Below are 17957 nucleotides of genomic sequence, written 5' to 3' on the forward strand. Positions count from 1 at the left end.
CTTTTTATAATATCTACCCTTTAATACATTGATAAAACTTATCATTATGTAATGATATAGCATGCTATACGGCTGCTATACTTTGGGCCTTGCAAAAACTTGAGTTTTTCTTCTTCTTTTTTTTTTTGGGGGGGGGGGAGAAAGTTACCGAAAGTAGCGTTTTGCTCAGATAAAATGCCTCTCCCCAGTGGCTGCAAAGAAGATCATGAACCAATCAGTGGTTGATCATCGATTGTTCATGTTCAACTCTTCACGCCCCCGTCACGTCTTGGCGGATGGCCCGAGCAAGAATTGACAGGGTCCTGTCGGATACAGGTCCCAAAATTGTATGAGCATCAATTCATTGTGTACGCCATGCTCCGACAGCTGTTCTCAAACATCGTAAAGTGGTGGAGAATTGTCACTTTTGAAGTTGGTCAATATTTTTCTTCGTCCTTAAATTGGCGGTTTAATCGAGGAATGATGTGGAAAGTGCCCCCAATCGATTGAATAGTGTCAAATTGAGGCGGCATCGATTTGGTTAGTATAGGCTTTGTTTACCGCGGTACCAAAGTACATCTCTGTGAGGTGACCCATCTTTCCTTGAAGGGGGTAAGTTCAGTAATATAAAACACTCCAATCATCACCATGACCACTACTGCCAACTATCATCATTATCATCATCATCATCGTCATTATAATCATCATCAGCACCATCATCATCATCATCATCATCGTCATCATATAATCATTATCAGCACCATCATTACCATCATCATCATAATCATCAATATCATTACCACAATCATCATCATCATCAATACAACAATCGTTACCATCGTCAATGATAGTTGTCGATTTTTCATCATCATAGTGATTACCAGTCATCATTATCCTCATTATCACCACGACTACCGACGCCATCACCATGACCCTCACCACCACCTCTAGCAACTATTGTGCCATCATTATCACCAACGTTTTTTAAACTTATGTCAGGCAGTATCAAAAGGCTAATTGACCATTTGAATTTTTATTTTTATCTACGAAAGTTGACAATGTATATGGAATTAAGTGAATTCTAAATCTTAGCTCAGCTAAGAGAAGGTCCATGCTCCTACTGCAGAGCATATTTGTGTCCCATCAGACCACATCTTGACAAATCAAATTGCCCTTCATGGAACTTGGATATTAACCAACGGCATACCAAGGAACAAATTAATGTGAGGGGGTAAGGGAAGAAATAGAACCCCTTACAAATAAATCTCTTGGCAAGTCAGTAAGGCATAACATATAAGGCGACGCCACTTCCCGGGGGTGTAGCTTTGCGTTCTTGAGCTTCCTGAATGTAGTTCTCTGTAGGAATGAGCCTTTTGCTCCCACATCACCAACCTAAAATCATGAAAAGTTGTATTCATAACTGTTAAAAGCCAATTATTAAAAATGAAAAAAAAAATACAATTTTTAGCAGCAATATGACTTAGTCAGGTCATCGGTTCCCTTACAAACAAGACATTATGTGCCCGATGCGTGCCCTACATAATAGCTGGAAGCCATTTGCCACTCGGTAAATGTATTTACCCGTCGATACTACTGATTAATTGAAAACAAATTGTACGTTTACCATTGTACCAGCCCGGTACACGAGTGAAAACACTGACACGAGGTGTGAGAGAAGTGGAGACATTCACAAACATTGGAAACTGTCAAATATTGATGACTTGGTTCGGCACACGCGCAATTATTCATTATCGAACGGGAGGGTAGGCAGCGGGTTGATAGTACTCTGTCGCATTGGATGATGTTTACAATCATTAATGGAGACAAAAAAGGGGGCGACAAAATTATTGCAATTAGTTTCGAGACAAAAGCACCTGTTGATAGATTATGGTGGAATGGTTAAAGAGTAAAGAACTAAAATGGGCAGGAAATGTACAAAGTTTTCCTCTTCTTTTTTTAATAAATATATTCATTCATGGATTATTACCCTATCATAGTCAGTCTTTTAAACGAATCATGCATATTCCAGAAATTCATACATCATTTATCTATTTATTCATTTGTTTGGTTTTATTTCAGCAGGGTGACCCCATCCGTAATTGAAATACTGTTTTACAGGGACGGCGTAACCGGGAGGGGGGCAGTGGCATTTTTAAAGTAAAACGTAATACATTTTAGGTAAGAAAATCACAAAACTTTTGGCTTGTGCTTCGCGGTCGCATCAATTATTGTTTAGTAAGGTACTCATTCTGTTCATTGTCACGAAAATGTTTAGAATGTCCACTTTTCAGGTTGGAATATCAACAATTTTTAGCTCGCGTTTCGCGCTCGCATCAGTTATTGATTAGTAAGATACTCATTCTACTCCTGGTTAAAAAATGCTTAGAATGTCCAGTTTTTAGGTTGGAATATCACAATTTTTCATCTTGAGCTTCGCTATTATTCGATGATGGTGAAATATGTATCCTATTCATGAGTCACTAAATGCAGTCCTTAACAGCAGGTTCCTTTTCTGGTCGTCATATTAAAAATTTCAGCTCGCGCTTCGCGGTTTGGGTCAATTCTTGAGATAAATACACATCTTTTTCATGATTTATTTCATGTCTTTTTACATGAATCGTCCAAAAATTTGAGCTCGCGATTTGCGCTCGTAACATCTCCTTTTAACGGTAATTAGTGTCATAATTGACAAAAAAGTGAGTTTTACAACTACAGGTTTGATTTTTTCCCCAAAACTACTCGCTCGCTACGCTCTTTCACGGAAAGAATAAAGCCTAAACATATGTTCAAAATTCACTTCAAAAAGCCTTTTCTCAACTTAATTACTACAAAACACAAAACTACTTCACGCAGATGATAATCTCATGGTGAAAATATCCGTTTGCACCAAAATGCCCATTTTGACAGATAAGTGCCCCTTTTCGCTTTGCCCCCATGAAAATACCTTCCGCCGACCCTGTTGTTTTAAATGGGGACCCTGCATAACATAAAACACATAGAATTACAAACGTTTATATATACAAAATAAACAGAAGATACTAAGAGTAAAATAAACAAAGTCAATTGCAATATCTGCTAGTCAAACTTATTAAGATATGAAAAAAAATTGACAAATGAATCATTGCATCTACTAAAAGAATTTGTTTAACATAAAGTAAAATAATAATTTGCAATGTGTAGGATCCATAATGAATATTTCAACAAAGAAAACCATGGTAAATATTAAATTGCATAACGTGGTCTCAAGCCTAAATAGAATGGGCTATTTTGACCTTGGACGTCGACGAAATTGGCATACGCGTTACTCATGGCATAAATAAACAAAATAGTAAGATCAAATTCTGCGAAAAATCTCATTGCTGATATTAATTATGCTAATTTATGCGTAAAATCAAAAGATTACTGTAATTAACTGAATAATGCCCCTATAATGCCAATTTTGTATTGACAAACTCTTTATATGATTCTTATCAAATAAACTTTGAAAAATGTCAATATCACAATTATTTTTTTAAATATTTTATTGTTTTCTAAATTTCTGTTGTATTTCCGATGTTTTTTAAAATTTTATTTTTGTTTTTATCAATTTTTCGATGGAAATCATCGGATACCTAATTCTGACCATAAACAAGATGAAATTAAGTGAGTTTAATCAGTAAAAGGAGAAATAATGATACATTTATGAATGTTTGCTAAATACACAATTTGGATTTGTACACGAATTCTCGTTTTTGACCAATTTTGGGTCTGCATGCATTTATGAAATGTTACGTAATTTCGGAACCGCGTCCCCGTTAGTCTCAAAATTGGTCTCAAAAGTTTCGCGAGACATGAAAGTAAAAAGTCAGCGAGCGGCGTGGTGAAGACAAATTCGTGCGCCGGATTTTTTGCGAAAAATGTTTCATAAGGCTTAAATCAAAATGAATATAACTCTTCTTCTCACGAAATGAATGGGGAAAAAAGCAACAAGATTGAATATTCCTTAACCCCCCCCCCCGCACTAGCACCAATCTGAAACACAATACACAGGTCTTCACCCTATGATCAACTGCCCCTCCCCGCCAAGCATCAATACTCTTTTCACTACAAAATGAATGTCATTTTGGTAACATTTCTGCTATTTAGCATACCTACCAGATTTCCAGGGGGTGTTGCCTATAGAGAATAACACACGCAGCACTCCCATATAAATTTTGGGGTTGCTCAAGCACCCCAACACCCCTGTTGAATTCCTGTTCATTTCCTAGTGATATGATTGTGTACACTAATTTTGCAACTTACTTCGGAAAAGTAGCTACATCTGATTTGAATCTGAAATAATAGTTTGCCTTCTTTCAATTTCACTAACGGAAGTTATTTGCTTGGTTGATTGATATATTTTTTTTGATAGATTTTTTTCTTCAAAATCATTATAATAGCAACATTACCAAGTAACGTGAAATAAAACAATATACTCTAATGAAAGAAAACATATTTGAAAGCAGGGGTTGAACAAACATTTAATCGATATTGAATTGATGCAAATTCTTCATTTTTGTTTTAAACAATAATAATATTATAATGTCTTATATGTCGTATTACTTCTAAAGAATTTTAGCCTTTTGTTATTAGTTGTTCAAGCCTTCTATTCTCATTTAACGAATAAGCTCATCTAATTTATCATTAAATGTTCGTTTAGAAAAAAAATATAATATAGCTCTATCTAATAATATTAGATTTAGATAAATGAAGAAAAAAATGCTGGAGAAGGCTTGGGATAGGGGCGGCCGGTTCCAGGATATTTCGATTATGGAAGGGCGGTTCAAGACGCCTTCAAAGTGACATCCTTTCTATGCAATTGAATAATAAAGTATTATGGAGTTAAAAGACGTGTGTAATGTTCTATTTTCCATTTTTTCCCGTTGTTTCTCCTTCCTTAACCCTTTTCGCTACTTGAAAACGCTTGGGAGAGGGACAGCACCATAACATTGCAAGCGTACTTCATATTCCCGTCAAATGACTCCTCAAAATAATATTTGTTTGCTATATTTTCTTGTTTCATCCCTTTTCTGGCCCCCTTTTTATCCTCCCTTTCCCCTTGTTTTTTTTTTTCACTTCTTGAAAAAGGAATGGGTTCACCCGTCCCCCTATGACGCCACCACTGTCTTGGGATCAAGTTAGTAATGAATATAACAGAGGAACTAAAATTATAATTCATCTTGATCTCGCTACTGCAATCTTTCTGAATCATATCTTGTTAACCCCTTTTAAGGAAGCAGAGCGTTTTTCCGCAAGAAAATGCACGATACTCGCCAGTAGATGGCGTTATTTTTTTGGAAAAAAACGTTGAGAAACGGACGTTCGTGCTCATTCAGTTTGATCGCCCTTTTCTCTCTTTTGTTGGTGTTGTAATGGTGAAATGATTTTACTTTACCTCCAATCAAAATACTTGCGTATATTTTTTTCCAGCCGATCGACACCCTCTTCTTTTTCTTAACCTCATGCTCGGTCCCTCTCTTTCCTATCTCTTTATCAAACTAGCTCCTCCCCTTTCTCTTTCTTCAATGTTCGCTTGGTTCGTTCTTCCTTATTTTCTTCTGCTCTCCCTTTCTCTCTCTCGCATACGCTTCATTGTTCGTTTCGTTCATTTCTTTATCATATACATTGTCACGTGGGACGATCTTTCATGTTATTTATGTTTTATTTCTCGTATCTCTTCTCAAATCTCCAACCACCATTTCTCTATTACAATTTTATAAATTTATTTAATCTTCAGCAGTCATATAAATCATTCAACACCGCATCAGGAGAATTGGAAAACTTCACAAAAAACGCCACTTTAACTATATTTGGAATAACCATACTCTTTATTTTCAATTCTTCTCGAGCAAAGAAGTAATAATTATTAATAGTTTAAACGGGCTATTTCAGTATCTAAATCTGGGTTTTAGGGAGAAGTGGATGAGAAAAATACTCTACTAGATCTTCAACAATAATTCACAAATTAATTCAACAAAATAAATAAGAATATGCCCACCAAATTGCTTGATAATTACTATCAAATACTATATATCATGGTAATATACTCTAATTAATTTTGTATTTTATTACTCAAACTAATTTATTGATACTGTGGTAAAATTTACCAGGTGTCATATCCACGTGACGACGCTATCTTCAGTTTAACATAGTGAAAAAGGAATGTCGTATAAAAATGAAAAAAAAAGATATCACGACCTTCAACAGACAAGCAATCATTGTGTTGATTTATACATAAAAATCACAGTCAGAACAGAAAAAAACAGCACTTTCCGGGATGAATGATTATTCAATTAAAGCGGATTTACAATATTTTTGAAAACTTTTTTTATATTTCAACAGGCATATCATTTTCTGGTTAGATAAAATATAATGTACACATATATTTGATATACATGCATAGTTCTCCAAAACGTGTAGATTTAAACTTTAATAAACGCATTTCCATCATTAATTGTAGCATTATTTTTTGTATTTATTCATACGACAAAAGTTTTCAGAAATCCAGTATGGGACCAATTTATACAATAAGTTGTGCTTTCTTTGACCCCTCCATATATCTCAGTGTCATTGATTTGTATATATATGTATGTTTTTAACTGTGGAAATAAAATTTGAATTCAAGCTCCTTTTCAAAATATCTTCTAAAGCGGATTGAATCCACAACTCTACAAATGTACTTCGAATTCATACGTTTATCTGTATACTCTATTCTCATGATATATACGTTAAGTTTGTCGATTCATTTTCTGTGATAATCATGATAATACCAAAAAACTTCTCATTTAACTCCTTTCTTTCAAAATAATGTACCTCTCCTTTGTTCAGTAATCATGATGGGGCGGGGCTTTATATGTGTCATGGTAACACGATATCATGCGTCAACTCAATTTTGCTATTATTTGTAATTTTGATTCACAGTTTGACGATATAGCTTGTTATGTTGTAATAACAAATACATTGAAACAGAGCTACAAAATTTTGTTCGTTAGTATCGTATCGCCGGAAGACATTATTACGCACATTGTGCATATTAGCTTTGTGTGAATTATTGTTGATAGTTTGTTCATGATATTCATAATGTATTATTTTGCAGGCATGTAATTACCATATAAATTCATTCAGAAGCAAAAACTGTAGACAAATAAAAGTTTTACAGGTATGCCTGTGCCTGCGACTGTATCTTGGTGCATAGTGAAAATATAGCTAATATCATTTTGAGTAATAAACATGTGAAAAATAAAGCAAAAAGTCGAGTATAATAATGAGATAGATGAACATGATATGAGGTAAACAGCACTTTCTTTAAGTGGGTTGGTTGTTATCATAAAACTTATTGGAACATATTCATTCCAATCTATCTATTCATCATAATAGCAATTTTTTTTCAGAGAATTCAGATTTGGAAAATTAATGAATTATGCACGTCTTTTCAAGTGAGGTATTTATATGAATTCAATTATAAAACACACCTATAAGTTTATTACTAGACAATACCAAACTGATTCCCTATGACTATAAGACATGGAATGTGCATTACAATGACCCGATTATAGTTTGCCAATCTGGACAAATCTATACTATTCAGTTGGCAATAATGTAACTAATTTTAATAGAGCTCCGCCCTATTATATAGACCTACTGATCAAATCGATAAAGTATGAATGATATTAAATATGTTGAAATTCTTATATGAATAATAAAGGCATACATATCCTCTGCCAATGTCTGTTTTAACAGACACATGATGTTTTTAATTGGGTTTGTAGAATAAGATATAATTGTTTTCTTCTCTTTATCATTATGATATTCAATTCAAATAATAATACCATACATAATTCTTCAAACACATATTTTTATATATTGAATATATTTACACTGCACAATGACAAAATTATCAAATATATACGAATGATTAGATTACTGGAACGAGGCTTCTATTGTTCTATCATTGAGTGGCTGTGTTGGCCGGAAGTTATCCACCAACAATCCCTCTTCGCCCCGGAAGGAGAAATCACCTTTCACGTGATTCTTCAATCGTCGGAACTCTTCCATCTGAAAAAAAATAAACAGTTAACAAACATTTAAGTTCAAAATGCAAATTCAATAGATGTCATGATCACATGCATATTTAAGAGAATTCAGAACTTTGACAATATGGTCTTTAAGCATGGGTGCTTATGTACATATCATAATGATTATTGAACATATTTCCATTGAAATAATATTAAAATGGGTTTAAATTTAGGGAATTAATATTGTATAACTTAAAGATTTGTCTGGTATTAAGCGATATACTTTCATACGCACCCATACATTAAAAGAGTGACAATATAATTATTATTTTCCACAAAATATTTCATCAATTCCATCAAGTGAACTGAACAAAACTTGTATAATCTTCATCCCTATCTTTAAAAAGATTATTGAGAGATTTCAGATGTCTATTAGTCTAAAGTTTATATTTACCAACCTGTGAGATGGATATCGTGAGGGGATACCGGAAGAGAATCCAAGTGACCCTTTCGTAACAAGGGGGCGTGGTCAAGGAACCTTGGTACGTCCAAAAATCACGAAGTTGAGGATCTACGAGGGAAGAACGAACGAAAGACAGTCGGAGATGAAAATTGATATATGGCAGAATACTCCCTAATCTTCTAATTGAAGATTATCTTAAATTAATGAATCATGCCAATGAGATCTAATAGTGACAAATAAATGTGAAAAATAATCGTGCAGATCAACACATATAAACACCGTTACAAGAATATTAAACCCAATGCCCATTAGGAGAAGACAGGTGTCTAAAACTTTGCATGTCGTGGACCGAAGCATAATGTGTATTTCCCGTAGCATATTCCATGTATTGAAAAATCTAAATGAATATTTCGTTGGATGTTTTGATTATTGTTCCACTGCATTCATGGTCCCAAGGCATCCAATAAGATAAGGAGTCTGGGAGACATTATTGGCAGACTCTTTTTTATTATAACCATCAGTGGTATATAGAATTAATCCCAATATGCCATTAACATTACGTATAACTGCTTGGGTTAAGATAACTTCTTGAATAATAAATTAAGTGTTTATCATCAAGATTCTGAAAACACGTTATTGAAGTGTGTCAATATTGAATTTAAAAAAAAATCAAAGTCTTTTGTTCAACAGTTTCTTGTGCGCCCCCTGACAGCTTTGTTTTGAATTAATTCAATCGAGACCGGCGTTGGTGGTGACATATTTCGCTTTATCAACTGTCGAAAGAATTCCTCATTTTGCCAAATCATGCCCGCTTTACCAGTTAGGCAAAGAGTGCAGAAACAATAAGCGTAGACCCGAAGCTGGCGAAAGGCTTGCCACAATATACCAGCCCAGGACCCCTCATTCAAAATCAATACCATAGGGACAGAGCAAACAAACCCAGCAACTTTACCATACATGTGGGACTGAAGGCACTCTCGCGGGAACTCGCGCCACACGCGCGTTAGAATCTATTTAAACTGTAGTTAACTCAATCCATTTTACAGCCCTTAAGTACACAAAATCTGGCCGTTCATCAGTCTCCGAATGCTTGCTGTTTCAATCGCAACCGACATTTATAATGATTAGATTGTATTTTATTGGGTGTCTCTATTTGAGAAGGGATGGCCAACTCTCTTAGCATTCTCTTTACGCACCAATTTTGAAATCATTGGATGGTTTCTTTACCATTGGCACTTTATGACTAATAACCTAATGCCGAAATCTAATCTTGCTCGCGGCTATTAGTGAAATCATCTCCTTTTCTCCCTTCATATACGATATACATACGCCATCTGTATGCCTGAGTCGTTAATATTTTTGAAATAAAGTAATTTATCCGGTAGCTATTTGCTCTTAGCTATATAACATGTGGCATGTTGTCGTCTACGGATGTACATCAAAACTGACAGAAGAAATAAAATTCATTTATTTGACCGAGCAAACCCATACAGATGATTGACCATACGCCACTTACAATTTTTTTTGAGGTAGAATCTATAATTATTAAAATAAATAACCCCAAATGATTCATTTATTCATTAAAAAACATTTTATTCTGGATTACTCTACTATAAAACCGTAAGTAAAGTCCATATAAAAGTCTGTGGGGGCGTCGTGGTCTAGTGGTTATCGACTCTCGTCTTTCAATCAGAGGGACGTGGGTTCGAATCCCAGCCATGGCGTGTTTTCTTTCAGCAGGAAATTTACCCACAATGTGCTGCACTCGACCCAGGTGAGGTGAATGGGTACCCAGTAGGATTTACTCCTTAAATAATTAGCGCCGAAACGGCGGCTCAGCTATACCAAGTATCAAGCGCAGTAGAGCACATGCAATTATAGTAACTGCGCTATAATAGAACATAAAATTATAAAGGTTACACGGGACAACAGACAGAAAGAATTAAGGAGAAGAAAGAATTTTGTTATGCAATGAATAGGCATATGCGACGTTTAAAGTCAAATCATCAGTAATAATTAATCCATGTTTTGTTATTATCAAACTAAATATTGTAATAGCAATGTGATGAAAATATGTTGATGAATTGTTTATCAAATTATCAGAGCAACATCATTTGTTGCCTGTTCCGTTTTCTGACGTAGATGGAGTATGACAAAGTGGATGGAGAGAAAGCTCATGATTTATTTTGGTTGGATAGGAAGCCAATAGAAAATGCTTGGAAGTGGCATGTCAAATCCATTTATTGCAAAACAGAACACTATAACGAGAAAGTTGAATAAATGAAAATTCATTTTTGATTACTTTTATTTGTAGGCCTAACCATAAAAATCAAAATAATATCTTAAAATCAAATTTCTGTAATACATTTATGAGCATGAGAGTTTTGAACTTTTGATCTCTGTATCTCTGATGTAGAAACATTAAAAAACAAAAGGGGTAAACAACAATTATGCCTAAATTCAAAGAGTAGAAATATCATAATTACATGATATCCTCACTGAAAACTGTTTTGACAATTTTGTTTTAAATGTACTGATATATTATAAAATTGTATTGAAAATCTTATAGTTTTCTTAATGAGACATTCTATTTCTTTGATTAATTCTGGGAACATTATTTTCTTTGATTTCAACCTCCATTGCTTAATTGTTGAATGACGTGTCTTCTGCACCAATAAAATATGGAATTCATGAATTAAGCCGAAAATGTGCACTGCAATATTAATGCTGAAGGCTATATTTCTTTCATCGCGAATACAATAAAACCCTTATGGTGCTAATAAATTCATGACAAACTTATATTTGAATTCATGTTAACTGTAATTTCATGACGATCATAACTAATAGATTGGCATGTACAACGCCGAGGGTATATAATAACACCTCGACCCTCCATTAGCTCTGCAACCAAACGAAGGATAGCGAAGGAGGGCGCGTTCAACGGGAGACCGAGGGTGTTTATCGGGAGACTACTCGCCTTCACTGACGGCGGGGTTGGGAAGACGGACGCAAGACATCTGTCTAAACTTGTAACAAGTCGAGATGGTTACTCGATAGCTTTAAGGAAGTCGAATCAGATTGATCGCGGGCGCCTGTCCCCTGGAAAACTTTAATGAAGTTGCGACAAATTGGATTGAATTTGGAGCGAATTGGAAAAAAAAAGAAGGTGTGAAATGGAATGAAGGGGTGGGTGGGAGGGTGTCAGATATTTGGAAGGAGACGAAGAGGAAGAAAGATAGAGAGATAGGGAGTGGTTATGAGGGGAGGGAGAGAAAGATGCTAGAGAGAAATAAAGAGGGGGAGGAAGGGAGAGAGAGAGAGAAAGTGAACCAGGTATAAAGATGATAGATTAAATGGAAAGCTGCATGATTTGAAAGAGATGACCCGTTAAGAGTATTGAAACCACATCATAGCATGTTTAATGTATTGACAAAAATGAATGGAAAACAAAATAGGAAATGACGAATAATTCAATATAATAGACGGACAATAACACATAGGTTATTAATAACGCCTTGAAAAAGCGAGTTAAAGGGACTTATCTTTTCATTTTATTTTTCTTTTTCTTTCGTGTGAGTGTGGGTATATGCTTGAGGAGGAAACATAAAAGAGAAAATCACATAGGAAAATAAAGATACGAAGAGAAAGATATATTTAGAGGGACAAAAGAGGAAAGACGAGACGAAGACGAGGGATTAAAAAGACACCAAAGGAGAGGAATAAAGAGACAAAATGTGACCTCCAACAAGTACACCATGCCCCTATTCTACCTCTCTCCACCCCTATCCTATCTGCTTACTTGGGGGGCAAAGCAGAGGTTCTTTTGCCAACCCTTGATCAGGTTGCCCCGATGCACCGAATCGATGTCAGCAAGGCACCTAACCTATCTCACTTTGCGGGTGGCGGCACTTTTTACCTTCTATCAGTTTCACACAAGAAACGGCTAGTGTATCAACTAAAACTCATGTATTCCCAGTCACCAAAATATATTTGGATCTCTTTGATGTACACCTCAAGCGTCTTGGTACAAACTACGTCCTCACTGCCTCATTTTCTTTCTCCGTTCCGCACGCACAGTGAATAACGTTTAATAATCTTTCGAAATCTCGACACGCACGCGAGATATCTGATGAAATTCGAGAGCTATTGAACACAATCATAATCATGCACCTTCTCCACTCATCATGCCAGCGTAGCTTACCAATCATTACGGTCTTATATAGATAGGTCCCTTTCCTCAAAGTCAAACATAAATTCCCCACCATAATAAGCACGCTTACACATATATTTCTAAGTTAGACAGAAGTAGGTTTATGGTTTAAGGCATTCTGCTTCCACAGTCCATCTTACATTATGAAAAACGAAAAGTCGATCAAGGATATACAAGCAGATGATCAATGAGATCATCTGCATTTAGCGGAAGGTTAGTTGTATGAAGGTAACTGTCCTAGCATTTCCAGTTCTAAGGTAGATTTAACACTATACTGTCCTTATTGTACATTATTTTTACTTAAAACTTTTCTGAATTATGTTTGAGTAATTTAGTGGTTCTCGTTATTGGCTATACTGATCCTAGTTTTTCGAAAGTCTTCACGATTTGATTCAATGTAAATGTAGCTTTGCGATAAGACAGGGTTAGGCGGATCGCTGACCGGTTTCATGAGAGGAAAACCTCGGTGTACCTTCTAATATCTTTCTTGGGTTACGTTTTCTTGAAGCAGGCGTGGAAGCAGATGTTGTTTAGCAGAGATCAGACTTCTTCCGTCAGGTCTTCAACATCACACCCATCTTCCGACATGACCGACTTGGTTTTCAACCGGTGCTCACCAATGCATCGATTTAAACTGAAATCTATCATATCTAGGTCATATCAGAATTCGGTTCCGATCACTCCTGATTCGATAATCTTGCCGAAAATCATACCACGACAAATTATCCAAAGTGTAGTACTGTTAAAATGTAATCATAACTGACGCAGCGTTATCTTCAACTAGGATCTATCGCAACTTGCCAATAAGGAACGCTCACTTCTACTTTGCAACGACACCAATTTATGATTACCTCATTGCCACTTTATTGAACTCGAGTAACCTCGTCTCTTTATAATTTTTAATCCACTGATATTTCGTAAATAATTTTAACATCATTATTTCGACAAGGACAGGAGAATCTTTAATCACTTAAGCCCCTACCTCCATGCTTAAACTATATCCATTGCGTGAGCGCAGACAGAAATACCAAAGATACTTTGCACTATTTTCAATAGATTCCAAACGAAAGTTTATTAAACCAATGCCCTCTCCCCATGCATCCTATGAAAATCGCAGCAAATATGTTTTTTTGTCTCGCAAGAAATAAATGACATTTGGTTATAGCAGGGATTTCCCTGGTTACTTACTTACATACTGTACGTGAATGTACGACTTACCCGGAAGTAAACAACTTGGATGAAATGGCGTTGTTACCCCTAAAGTTCTTCCCTGAAATTTGGAGAAAAGAAAACGAAAATAAATGTTCATTATCATAATAGTCACTGATTTCTTGATACTTTTAATTTTTTAATTTTTTTTTTCATCCTGCAGTTTATAATTGTTTTTTAAACTGCTGAAAAATACTCTCACAAAATCAATCACATCCTCTTCCAAAATGAGCAATTTAGATTTTCCATCCTGTGTGCGTTATAACCTCTCAAATAGTAATGACAATCATTCGGACATTGTGACTCGAAGATAAAGAAGTCATCACATTCTGTGAAAGCGTGTGTGCTCAAAAAGGCTTATACCATGATAAAATGTCTTCCTTTCTTTTGCTAACATTTTCAAAAATTATAATTGCATTGGAAGTTGAAAGTTGAAAGAAGTTGATTGCATTGATTGTTATTATCATTATCTTCATCTCAATTACCAGAGTGACGGGTACATAGTTAGCATTAGATCTGAGCTCATTTATCATGGAAAGTGTGAGGTTCTTCAAAGATTGCCAATTTGATTTAGATGAGAAAGATTTTGAAAAAGGATGGAAAGGAAGAAAGTACTTGAGAAGAGAATGGCTAGTCATCGATTGGGTGCTTGAGAAAGTGAATTGACGATGATGGGTGGAGTGGTGACCAGCTGTCGGAATGTAACGCATCTTCATGGATGGGATGAGGGGAGGGAGGGAGGGGTGGGTAGAATGGTGACGATTGATAAATGGTGGAGGAGGACTTAGTGATAGTGGTTGAGGTGGTGCTCATGGTGGATGTGGCGGAGGTAGTGGTGGTGGTAGTGGTGCTGGTAGTGGTATTGGTTGTGGTAGTAGTAGTAGTAGTAGTAGTAGTAGTATTAGTAGTAGTATTAACAGCAGCAGTAGTAGTAGTAGTAGTAGTAGTAGTAGAAGTAGTAGAAGTTGTAGTAGTAGTAGAAGTTGTAGTAGTAGTAGTAGTAGTAGTAGTAGTAGTAGTAGCAGCAGTAGTAGTGGTGGTGGTGGTAGTAGTAGTAGTAGAAGTAGTAGTAGTAGTAGTAGTAGTAGTAGTAGTAGTAGTAGTAGTAGTAGTAGTAGTAGTAGTAGAAGTAGTAGTAGTAGTAGTAGTAGTAGTAGTAGTTGTAGTAGTAGTAGTAGTAATAGTAGTAGTAGTAGTAGTAGTAGTAGTAGTAGTAGTAGTAGCAGCAGTAGAAGTGGTGGTGGTGGTAGTAGTAGTAGTAGTAGTAGTAGTAGTAGTAGTAGTAGTAGTAGTAGTAGTAGTAGTAGTAGTAGTAGTAGTAGTAGAAGAAGTAGTAGTAGTAGTAGTAGTAGTAGAAGTAGTAGTAGTAGTAGTAGTAGTAGTAGTAGTAATAGAAGAAGTAGTAGTAGTAGTAGTAGTAGTAGTAGTAGTAGTAGTAGTAGTAGTAGTAGTAGTAGTAGCAGCAGCAGCAGTAGTAGTAGTAGTAGTAGTAGTAGTAGTAGTATGTAGGAAAGAGGAGAGAAGTAGAAAGAACGAAGTTTAGTTTGTGTTATAAGTGGTATAAGGAGTGCTGATGTTGAGGTTGACTTTGGCAGTATTTATGCTGGTATTCATTATCAACATCCAATACTCGATTTTCAATGCAAGAAAGAGAGAATGGAGATTTATTTCAGTTGGTATGTTAAGTGAGTGTGGTAGAACGGTGCGACCGAAGATTGTCAAATATTATGAGTAAAAGCCCAATTGACGGTATTCCGAACCCTATGGTCAACATATTTCGTTTACTAGTTATTATTCAAAATATATTCCAAGGGGGGGGGGGTAATGATATAAACAGGTATGAACCAGTGCATTCGAGAACGTCAAACTAATAAGTTTGAAAAATCTGTATGTGACGTCTTCTTTTTGCCAGAGTGAGCAACATGATCTGCAATTATTTAACAAAAACTTAATAAAATTTATTGATAGGTTTGACGTCACTTCAAAATCATACCGTATAAACTTTCGTAACAGTATGAAAACCTCAGTCAAGCCTGGCTTGTGACTGCTATCTTAATTCATTAATTTTAAATTTCATATTCGCTGATTCTATTATCTCGAATGAACTGTCATACCTCTAAACAGTTAAGTACATTCGTATTTTATTCTGTTTACAATTCTAAAGGACTGCGGAACCACCAAGTACCTAATTTCCTAGGATAATTGAATCATCCATCGCTTTCTCTTTACCCACATCGCTAAGAAGAAGAGGCAAATGAAGAAAGACAGGATTGGAGAACGCATGGACGCTTGTGAAAATGAATAGAGTACACAGTGGAATTAATGGCGTAAACAAACGCAGGGAGCTAAATGCACTGCGGTCAAAAACTATTTGCCGCCTCGCGATGGAAAGGAGTGACATCACGGCATACCTTGGTTGACATTGACCATTATGATCACCACTCATTGGCTCGCATTATAGCCAATCAGAATACGTGAAAACTACAAGTTGTCTGTACGAATGGTATGTTTATCTAGTTCGTATGTTTGTATCACATCATGATGAGGGCAATTTTCCAGCGTTTGTATCTAGTTTGTATCTAGCAATCGTTTCAACTACTAGTAATATGCTTATAGTTTTTGATGATAAGTTTATGTCAAGAATGTAGACCAGGACCTATTTTTTTGTTGTTATCAGCAAATATTAAAAAAAAAACACAATTTAGATAATTCTTTGGATACTAGTTTACCATCTTATGTAGATAACGGAGTTGTTTTAAATACGTAATTGTTTATTTATGCCGACATTGGTTACTGTGCATTTCGCGGTACTGAGAAAGACAATAATCAGTGCCCTATAGGCATTTTTGTGTGATCTACATGTAAACCCTGATTGCTTGTTTACGTCCATTTGATGTTATAGATAATACATTAACATCTTCCTTAGATAAGAGTCTTATACGGATATCATGATAATGGTGATGCTTGTTTGTTACATTAGTGCTAAGAAAGCATAAATTATAGAGGCACTTTAGAGAACCGACAAGCAATAACGCATTTGAGTCGTTTTTTTTTTAATGAGGTTCATACTTTTCCAAATGACACTAGCATAATTATCAACTTGGTTGGAATACGAGTAAGGGCATTGCAAAATCACTGCTCTTCAAAAACTGAGCGATTGCTTCATCTTAAAATTGAAGAATAATACGAAAAAATAGAGGCTATTAAGAGGCTATTAAGAGGCTATAGAGGCTAGAAAAAACAGCCAATAATGGATCGCATTCACCAGGTAATAATGGACTACGGTTGCGAGTATCTATCTAAAATGCATTGATAATAGTTCTTGCCATGGTTTTTCGTTATAGCAGGTTGGTGAAGGGCGAATTGATCGAACGAAGAGAGAAGCAAACGAGTGGGACAACGGTGTAAGTCTAGCATGTAATCAGTCTCCATGCAAGCAATCGATTCATAGATTACAATGAACTCTAGTTTCATCGATCTACAGTCATGCCCTTAAACCAACTTGGTGGCGGGTCAATAGTAATAACTGCGAGGCGGGGAGGCAGTCTTGTTTGGATTGTTAAAAATCATATATGGTGGGTGTAATATGGAGGGATGCGACTAGTCAACTTCGTCTTCCCACCTGGCCCAAGGGGGCTGCTTCCCAATCTAGTGTTCACTGTATCGAATAGAAGGTAGCAAGCATGCGTAAACAAATTCACTCAACGATAGATGGGGATGGGTAAGAGAGAGAGAGAGTGGGGACGGGGCAACTGTCGCAATAAGGACTTTTCACCTAGGAGGTGAAAAAAAGAAGAAATTTAACAAAACACTAGAAAAGATGGGGTATAATTGAATCAGGAACCTCTTGGTTTGGTCGTACTTTCATTTCGACATGATGAGAAAAAGATGGAGGATAAAATAGCCATGCCGCGCCCTCCAGCCTACCAAAATATCAGATCCAAAATGGCGCTGAAAATGGGGTTTCACCCGACCTTAGGACGGAGGGCTCTGGGAGCCATTCTACAGATCATTGATGAGGAAAGAGTGACATGTAACTCATTGATTGAAAGGAGAGGCAATA

General features: G+C 35.9%; 1 protein-coding gene across 4 annotated transcripts in view; it reads right to left on the reverse strand.

Moving 5' to 3' along the window:
* Positions 1-5653: 5653 nt before the first annotated feature.
* Positions 5654-17957, reverse strand: part of LOC129277395 (carbonic anhydrase-related protein-like) — a 41531-nt gene continuing 29227 nt past the window's right edge. For 3 of the 4 annotated variants that reach the window (XM_064095218.1, XM_064095219.1, XM_064095217.1), the window contains 3 exons: positions 13904-13955; positions 8471-8583; positions 5810-8052 (listed from right to left, as the gene is read on the reverse strand). In XM_064095218.1, coding sequence (XP_063951288.1) covers positions 7918-8052; positions 8471-8583; positions 13904-13955 — 300 coding nt within the window. In that variant the 3' untranslated portion in view covers positions 5810-7917. Of the gene's footprint in view, positions 8053-8470; positions 8584-13903; positions 13956-17957 lie in introns of all 4 variants that reach the window. The other variant, XM_064095215.1, reaches the window with a different exon arrangement.

This window comes from Lytechinus pictus, chromosome 2 (genome assembly GCF_037042905.1).
Source record: "Lytechinus pictus isolate F3 Inbred chromosome 2, Lp3.0, whole genome shotgun sequence".
NCBI lineage: Eukaryota > Metazoa > Echinodermata > Echinoidea > Temnopleuroida > Toxopneustidae > Lytechinus > Lytechinus pictus.